This window comes from Toxorhynchites rutilus, chromosome 3, assembly GCF_029784135.1.
Source record: "Toxorhynchites rutilus septentrionalis strain SRP chromosome 3, ASM2978413v1, whole genome shotgun sequence".
In the NCBI taxonomy this organism is placed as follows: Eukaryota; Metazoa; Arthropoda; class Insecta; order Diptera; family Culicidae; genus Toxorhynchites; species Toxorhynchites rutilus.
This window is the reverse complement of record NC_073746.1, coordinates 86,719,452-86,729,458: the sequence shown is the minus strand read 5'-3', so window position 1 is coordinate 86,729,458 and position 10,007 is coordinate 86,719,452. Positions and strand designations below refer to the sequence as shown.

Genomic DNA, 10,007 nt, shown 5'->3' with positions numbered 1-10,007 from the left:
AGAAATGTACGACGGGGCAAAGACTTTAGCTGATCTCAATGAGTGGCTGAAGCCTCATTCGAGAACCAATAGACTGCTGAATGGCACCAGCAGGCCGCAGCCGCGAGAAACAAGCAGACCGCAGCCGCGAGAAATTAACAGATCGCAGCCGCGAGACACGAGGCCTGAGCGTCGATTTAACGTAAATACGCATCAGGAAAATAGATCGACAATAATAAAACGCAATTGTGAAGCATGTCGGGGAAACCACAAACTCCTCGAATGCACCAGATTTAAGGCTATGAAGCCTGAAAAGCGAAATGAATTAGCCTTTAAGGCAAAGGTATGCTTGAGCTGCCTTGCATTCACAAATCACGTGATGCGAGATTGCAAAAGAGCAAAAAGATGCGGAGTTAATGGATGTAACTATAAACATCATCCATTAATTCATAAATCTCAAGAGAGAAATACAAATGATACAAATCAATCGGAAGGGCAAGATAGCCCAAGCAATCAAATAGATGGAGAAGTACACAGTCATCAGCAACTTACAAGGACAAGTGTACTCTATCAAATAGTTCCCGTTAAGTTAAGAAACGGAGAAAAAATAATAGAGACTTTCGCATTTCTGGATGCAGGGTCATCGCTCTCGCTCATAGACGAGGAGACAGCGAACAAGCTAGAGCTCAACGGAAGGGTTGATCCATTAAAGCTTAAGTGGACGCAGAACGTAACCAGGGACGAGGAAAATAGCCGTAGAGTCCAGGTACGAATCAGCGGCGTCAATCAAAGAGAATATGTATTGAAGGGAGTAAGAACCATAAAAAATCTTCAACTACCCAAACAAACATTTATAAAAGAGACAATGGAGAAAAGATACCCATACCTGGAAAGCCTACCCTTAACAAGCTATACAGATGTACGCCCCACCATATTGATAGGGTTAAGTCATAGTCACCTTTTAGTTCCATTCGAGAGGCGAATGAGAAAAGAAGACGAACCAATCGCCATTCGTACCAAACTAGGCTGGTTTATGTTCGGAAACATTTCAACATCAGAGGACTGCGGACACATCATGATCCATCAAGACACCGTACCGACACAAACAATTGCGGAGACAAATGAAGAAATGGATTCATGGAAAATTCTCAGCTCCTGTTCGGCATTGCAAGTACAAAGTCATCCACAAGCTGAAACCGAATTATATAAGAAGATTCAATCAACATCCTTCTCGACGGAGTTGGAAGTACTCCGTAAGGCAGAGATTATAAAGACAGGAATTCTATCCAGTTACAAACCTTTTCTAGATGAAGCCGGAATAATAAGAAGCAGGAGTAAGGATAATAAAAATCCGATAATACTGCCCCAAAAACACCAACTCGTACTTAAAATAGTAAAGGCAATGTACAAGCATCTTCAGCACGACGAAAAGGCCACCATAAGGGAATTACAAAAAACATATTGGATTCCAAATATCAAATCTATACTGATTAACGTACAACGAGATCTGCAAGAAACTGCGACACCAATTAACAACGATCATCAGCTTCATCCGTTCGCTAAATGCGAGATTTTCTATTTTGGACCGTTCGAAGTAACGGAAGAAGGAAGAACTGAAAAAAGATGGTGTGCAATAATTTTTTGCGTCAAAACCACGGCTGTTCAACTCAAGATGGCCGCAAGCTTCAATTTCAATACCTTCATGGCTATCCTAGATAAGATTCATCAACAAGGAGGGAGGCTCTTTAGTCTTCAAAGTTCCAATGAAACGGCGTTCACCGATTCAGAACAAGCATTACGAACAATGTTGACGGAGATCGACGGAAGAATGAAGAATGGGGAAGCCAGAAGAAAAGAGTTATTCTGGCAAACTAATGCGTCCACATCATTAGAATATGGAGAGCTAGGCGAGATAATTAAATCATCGCTAGCAAAAGTATTTAAGCAAAGAATGTCAGCATTAAGTGCTCAAGCCGCATTATCAAGGGCAGAGTATATAATTAACTCTCGACCATTGACACAAATACCCATCTCCCGAATGGAAGCTGAAATATTAACACCATTTCACCGTTTGCTAGGTCACGCGGGAGACTACCCAACATTCAACGTTTTGGTACCAGTGGAAAAATAAATATTTGCTTACCCTGGTAAAGCGTGACAAGCTCACACGAAAGGCCGATCCGATAAACATCAACGACTTCGTCTTAACCCCAGACGACGAAGCCCCTCCAGGCAAATGGCTAAAAGGGAAAGTAATTGCTACAACAAATAACCAACTACGTCAGGTAGAGATAGACACTCCGAGAGGTATACAACAGAAGCCAATAAGTAACGTGGTGAAAATAAACAGAAGAGAAGTAAATCCAACAACGGCAGTTTTATCATCGACAAGCAAGGCGAATATCCCTAAAACCACAAAAAGGAAACACGTAAACATGAATTTCCCGAATTGGGGAAAGATGAATTAAAAAAATCAACTACTAAGCCTTCACGGAAAAGGAAAATAAAGCCAGCCTCCAAAATCGCTACAACAATACTTACTGTCGCAGCCATACTGTCATTCGGTAATACCCTGCAAATAAAGCCCATAGAAGAGAGTGGACTAATATTCAGCCATTTAAGTACCTGCATAATAAAAAAAGGAACATGGGAAACCAAATTAAATACCAAGGTACGTTCCCCAGAAGACGTCAAGACCATAAATAACATACATGACAGCTTGTTCATAACTTTCCAAAAAATGAAAAGAATAAGGCAGGATGAAAATTTGGACCAATTATTCGAGTCACTGCAACGCCAAGCCATCAACGCACGTAATGAAGTGCAACGATCCATGAGAGTACGCCGAAGTAAAGGAATATTTGGGTTCCTGAAAGATATTCTATTTGGAAGCAGCGATGTTGATGATGAGATCGAAGCCATGCGTATTAATGAGGACGAAAGAATACATAAAATTACCCATTCCATCGACATCATGAACAACAGGGCGTTAGAAATGGGAAACACGTTTTCAACCAAGATCTCAGCACTTCATGAGGGTCTAGAATACGTGAAGAAAAACTATGCAGAAGATCGAGTACAAATATCCTTAAGGAAAGCAATGGAGGTAGCTTTGTTAGCCCGCGAAACTATAGACGAGATACTTACGAAGTATAGAACATTGCGCTCGTACCCGTTAAGCAAGCAGGAGTTACACGAAATACACGTAAATATTACCAATCAACTACCAGCTGGATACGCAATACTAGATCACCCATTAGCGACTAAGTACGAGTATCAAACAGTTAATGATACTATAATAGTGGTCATGACAACAATCCTAATCAGCAAGGAAAGTTTCGAAGTGTTCGAAGTAACGGCCATTCCTGATCCCATCAATAGAACTCAAATTATGGTGGAGAAACCATACATAGCTATCAACGATCATGGAGAATATTTCTACCCCACAAACGACATGGCACCACTGAATCAAAGTCATACGATAATAAGTCAACCGCAAATCTTCAAAGTTCCGGATTGTGTATCTGCGACACTAACGAATAAAAATACAAGGCCAAAATGCGCAGTTCATCGGATGCCCGATAACTACACGATCTTGAAAAGATTGCCAACGCCAAACTCAGTGGTTTACTATACAAGCAAACCAAGTACAATAATCATAAGCTGCGAGAACTCCATAATATCTCCACCGTACGAAGCAGCAATCGTAGAAATGACACCAGACTGCAGAATGCAGACAAAGAACGGAACAATATACGCAACCTTAAACGGAAACAGCAAAAGAATGCTGACATATTTTAAACCTCGGAGCCATATCGACGTCAGCTTAGAAATAGAAGCCAAAACAACAGTAAAAACAACCACGCCATGGTCCATCAACCCTTATAAAAATCTACAAGAGAACACGGAGATGAACGACTCTCCGAAAATCAAGCATCACCATATCTGGATCGGAGTATCGTCAATTGCAGGATTAATCACGATAATATTGATCCTTTTTGCGTACCGTAACCTAAAGAAGGTACGCCTATCAAGTATTCCCATGAGGATGTCGGAGCTCGAAGCCAGAGCAATGGACAACAATCGCAGAGGTCAACCAAATTAAGTTAACCACCAAGGAAAAGATATCAGTGCTCACTACCAGAGCACCAATATCCGAAAGAAGAGCAGCCAACTGAAGTAAGCTCGTGCCAGAGCCTAGGACTAAGCATTGAGGAGGACAAGCTGTCTAATATCCGAAAGTTGCAGTCAATGAAGATAACTCGTACCAGAGTCAATATGAAGGAAGTTTCCAAGGACCAAGCATTGAAGGGACATCCATTGGGATCAGGCGAATGCCGAAGAAGATAATAAAGTGATTTGAAACTTTGTTAGGTTATAAGGATCAATGTAAAATAAATTGAAACTTCCGAAATAATGTAACAACTCTATACATAAGATACAGATAGCATAGGGTCCGTTCCAGAATTTATAAATCTAGTTGATTTATCAGGGCCGGAATGTTACGGACCCAGTAAAATTGAAAATAATAAAAAGATAGGAGCGCTTCCAGGCGCAATGTAAATTTTGATATTGTAGCGCATTTGGCAATTATAGAGAAGAACAAATTTATTTGTAAACAGATTCAGGCGAGCATCTGTTTTGACTCAGCCTGGGTCTGTATGAGATAAGCGCAACAGGCGCAAATAAAAATCAATACCAGCGAAAAGGGACTGTTTCTCTTCCGTCTTTAGCTTCCAACAAGATTACCGTGCCAGATGTTTTTACATCCGAGCCTTATGAGTTTAGATAAGACCCAAGCGAGAGCACCGGGCCACCCAAGGGGTGCTAGTTTGATCAAGTGCGGCCCAGACCGGGAGCCAGACAAAAATAAATATTTAATGACGGCAATTAGCAAAGTTAGGTTTGTGCCTTATCGCATGAAATGTGCGAAGGGCCGAAAAAGGAAAAGGCGTGTAAACCACAGCGTTTATTTAGATTCCCATGTGGGAGTCAAAACCTAATTGCTAACCGCATGGTCTCGCGCCTTATCGCTTGAGAGCGAAGGACCGAAGACCAAATAGGACGCTAAACGCATGCGTTTAAGCGATAAGCGGCGTAAAATTATGACGCACGCAATTTAGGGCATATGTTTGTTTGGGACTCTACGCGGTGGCGTAGTGGAGGAAGAGAAACAGAAATTCTCACGCTGGTAGATTAGATTAGGACCGCACAGAACAGGCGGGAAAATAATCAGGCATATGTTTTACGATAGGCGTAAACATGCGCGAAGCGCACTAATTTGTTTAGGACCCGTCCTCTTCGGCGCACCAGAGATAAGCGCGAATGACGGGAGAAGCATAGGGCCACAAACAAGTGGAAAAGGTTCCATGTGGTAAATACAGATAACCGATGTGTTTCGGCTATCTGAGTAGGAAACAGCTGGGAAAAATCCCACGCTGAGAAATTCGAGGGCAGATAACCACGTGGTTGGTTATCTGTGAGAATAGGAAAGGGAGATTGTTCTCTCCCTTAAAAATTGTATATATAGTCTAAGTCAGGACGGAATGAAGTCAGTCCAATTGTTGAGTCCATTTCAAAATTCAAATCAAACAGTTCAAATCAAACAGTTCAAATCAGAAGTCTAATTCGTTAGTTCAAAATCAAAGTTCGTAGTTCAAAGTTCAATTCGTGATCCGAAAATCCACCAAGCGTTGACAACCAGGCGTCACGCATCAGAATCCGGATACACCCAAGCGTTGGCAACCAGGCGCCACGCTATAAAAGGTATAACCAAAAGGAACAAATCCCAATCCGAAAAGCAGACCATTTGCTTCGCTTCACCGGACCGCACTGGAGCCGGAAGAGGTTGAAGTTTTGTGGCTGCCCTAGCCGGGATTTGTTCACGCAAAGGGGCTTAGCCCATAAGAGACCAACCAAGTCCAGGGAAATAGATCCCTGGCTTTAATAAATTTAAACCGTGATTCTCAGGCCTCAATTGCCGACATCTAGGGAAATAAGTTCCCTAGATTAATCACGAAGCGCTCGAGAGAGGACGAGCGAAAAGTCTTGCCTTCATAGCAAGCATCTAGGGAACTCCAGTTCCTTAGATTATAGACATATTGCGTTGCACTATAAAAATTTGAAACTAACTAATAAACAACAATCCAAATATCAGCATTTCGTTCTAAAGACTGATTATTATTGTTATCACTAGTTGAATTGCACTGAAATCGATAACAACACCTGTAAGAAACAAATTCCAAAACGACCGAAGTACGACTGCGAGTTGTATTGACTGCTTTGTTACTTCGGACGTTTCGGCCGTCGGAGGAAAGTGGCGTCCGAAGTAACAGCCGGGTGCTTAAAATTCGAATCTGTACATTGGATATTTTTTGTATCGGCGACAAAAAGATGAAGAAGATAGATACGTGAACTATTGTTTTTGTAATACATTCAATGATTGAAAACTAATAGCGTGCATCCATTAATTCGATTTGTTTACATTTGTTACATAGGACCTTTTCAAAAGTTACGCGAGAACTGTTTCGCAAAAATATCGCTGCTAAAGTCATCCAATCAATTCATTCATTTGTTGCACACAGCTCGCAATGATTTGGTGATACGAGGCTGAATAGGGCATATCATATTGTCTCATCTACGTGCTGTGCAAGATCTCAGAAAGCCTAACCAAATGTCACTTTGAGGCAGTTACACGGGAAAGTCTCGCGAGTACTAATGCACGAGCATTTCTTCGTGAACACAACACATGTGTATCGTTCGCATCGAAACGCGACAAGGCATTCCTGAACGGATCACAAAATTTTAAGTAAGAGAAGAGAAAGAGCCAATCCCAAGCTCGCGTGCTAAAGCCCGGTCTCATCGCTTGCACATGGAAGAGTGTTAGGAAGAAAAAATCGATACTCGTCTCTCGAAATTAAAGCGCACAGGAAGTGTGCTCGCTCGGCTGCCTTCTGCCTCGCTCATTTGTTACAGACAGCTCCCGAGATCTCGGAAAGTCTAGTACAGTGATTTTCAACCAGTGGGTAATTCCCCCCAAGTGGGGAATTTGGTCATTTAAAAGGGGGAATTCTGCAAGGGACTATTGCACATTTACTTCGCTTTGAATTTGACAATAATTAACAAAAATTGCCACAAAAACTTTATTGGAAACGCTAAAATTTGCGGTCCTCGGCAAACATTTTCAAATCGGGAATGTAATGTTCGATTGAACAACTTAACAATGTTTGAAAGACTTTCGTCGGAGAATGATGATGGAACAGACGACGAAACAGTACAGAACACCATTGAAAAGGAAATTGTACAGCATTTGTCAAGATTTTGTACAACAAGTTAAACTTGAAACATTTTATTTATTTTATTCACTATGTTTTTACATCCCATATATTTTCCTTATATCAAAGAACAAGATTTGGACATGGTTTGAATTCCCCTTTCGACTGGCAGTGACGAAAGTTTCGGATCAATTTCAGAACAAACTCATTGATATGCAAATGATCGATTCTCGTCCTGATATGCGAATTAAGCGTTACGAGTGTTGTTGTCTTGTGTGTAGTATTTATGTGAGTCTGGATTTCCTACGATGCTGCTGATGGAAAGAAAACATCGTAACAGAGTGGATATCGAAGATGACATGAGGTGTGCTTTTCGAAAACGTGCTCAAGAATTACGATTTTGGCGGAAATCATCCAGACGCAGATGCCATACTGACTTTATATAACTTTTTTGTAATCAGATACAAGTACAAAATCATATTTTTTGCGAATATAACTTGACAGCTGTTTGTATTCATTCATTATTTTACTAATATGCTACAGACTTTCTTACAAAATAAGCAATGGGATTAATTTTTGTAAAGGGGGGAATGGAGCAGAAAAGGTTGAAAACCACTGGCTTAGTAAATAGACACTTGGCATGTAGAGGTTTTAGGGATTTAAGGGAAACTCAATTCGCATATGTTCTACAGTTACATAGTGACAAGCGTAGTTAGTCCAATGTGATGTTTGCGTTAACGAAATTGATTTTTGTTCGAAAGTGGAAATGGATTTTAATATGACATCGCACTCCTATATCTTCTTCTATCTATATAAATAAAATGGATCACCAAATGTGTTGATAAGGGAAAAACTCGAGACTGGAATTGTCCGATTTAGGGCTGTCTTCATTCTATCATATTTTCTGTTTCAACCATTTAAGCGCGATTCACATACAACATCCACGTCACGTTCCGTCACGTCACTTTGCGTCAATTATTCTTCCATGCAATTCCTATTGTGGCATTCACATACACCAGCAACGGCAAGTCGAAATTGTCGTTGCCGGTGTATGTGAATGTTTGCATAAGAACTGCTTGGAAGAATAATTGACGCAACGTGACGTGGATGTTGTATGTGAATCGCACTTTATTCGATTCGATTCGATTTCGGAGAAACATGTTATTTGCAAGTGGTTGAAAAATCTTGAACGAGAATTGTGTCTGAAAATAATCTGATATAATGATGAGTTTTGGTAGAAGTAATAGGAATTTCATAGTAAAAGGTAATTTTAAAAGGTAGATTATAAAATGAACAGTTCTGCGATTGGACCCTTGAACGTGCGCTTAATAAGAAAACGTGAATGTGATAACGAAAAATGAGTTAATAAAAGGAATAGTGTTATTGAACTAATGTTATGAATTAATAAAAAATTTATTTTGAAAAAAAATATGATTTATCTTTTGTTAATGAGAAATTATTGATAGAAGGTCACTATCCGGAATTTGGTTGGATAGAAAATATTGACCGGATATGCCAGATACCAGATATTACGTGATTTCTAATTATTCATCGATCGTTTAAACTTTTGCTTGGTCAATTCCGTGAATGTATTCACCCTAAGTTGAAGCGCAGCCAACTTATTTGGCTAGCATTGAGAACCACATGGTTTCATACCTAGCATAAAAAATCGATATTACGTTAGTAGCGTTTAAGACATTGCACGTGTTATTAGGAATCGAAGTGGTAAACAGAGCTTAAGTTCGTAGAACCAATATAAATACACGTCTCAAAATACTCTGGCTTCTAAAATTCAAAGTCACGTTAGACGTTATGCAAATAGATATAATCGGGAAACGGTTTGTTCATGAAGATTTTTGTTTTATTAGACGCGTATTCCTAAAATTTTAGCATCTCAATTGTCAATTATAGTTGCATAATAGCTTGCTATAATAGCATAATAGTTCTTTAATCGAAATGTTTCTGAAATTTATTGGCTATACCTAAATAATTCTGTAAACATCTGTTAGTTATACTTATTGCTTTGTTCTAGAAATCAGAAACCCTTCCCTTGCGTTCCCAATCACCGTATCTCGTTGGTTCTGGTCCTCGAGGTCCTCCAACCTCACCGGTATTCGGATTTGTGTTATTGGGCCATGGCTCAAGCGGTTCCTTTTCCTGGTACGGATGTTTACCAACTATTTCATCCAATTTCCCAATAGGAGTCTTCTCGCGCAACTTCTTCTGGAACTGCTCCATCCTAGGACTAAGCGGTTTCTCCGTTGGTGGTTTCGAGGAAAATGTCAAGAACGGAACTGCAAAAAATATATCTTGAAATTCCTCTCCTTTCTCAATTCGCAGGAATTCAACATACCAAATTTCACGAAAAAAGCTTGCCTTGCGGAGAAGGATGAAATGTTGTTTAAAAATACTTTCGAAGTCATCTTGTGAATCTGTAGGGTTTCCTCCTATCGGATAGCAGCCGGTCAGGTTGTTTTGTTTACAATATCAAGAACCACTAGTAACGCTCCTGATACGAAGGGATCCTGCAGTGTAGTCGAAAAATAATTTGAGCCAAAAGTATATTTCTGCGCGCCATCTAAGAGTGAAAAGCGTATTGCGCTGTAAGGTTGTACTTAAAATTCAAACGATAAAACGTGTTGCAATTGACGAATTTACGTTGATTTTACAACCAGATGGCGCAGCGAGTAAAATGAGGATGTTTTGTTTTTGACGTAGGACTACGTCTTTCATTTCTATACCGGGGTGTAAAAC

At 40.1% G+C, this 10,007-nt stretch overlaps 1 protein-coding gene across 1 annotated transcript; it reads right to left on the bottom strand.

Annotated features, from left to right (window-relative positions):
- Window positions 1–9,091: 9,091 nt before the first annotated feature.
- On the bottom strand, window positions 9,092–9,778 carry LOC129779261 (succinate dehydrogenase assembly factor 4, mitochondrial-like). Its single transcript, XM_055786648.1, has 2 exons — window positions 9,607–9,778; window positions 9,092–9,547 (listed from the first exon to the last, which is right to left on the bottom strand). Exons 1-2 carry the CDS (start codon window positions 9,674–9,676, stop codon window positions 9,282–9,284), a joined length of 336 nt encoding a protein of 111 aa, XP_055642623.1. The 5' UTR covers window positions 9,677–9,778; the 3' UTR covers window positions 9,092–9,281.
- Window positions 9,779–10,007: the final 229 nt, after the last annotated feature.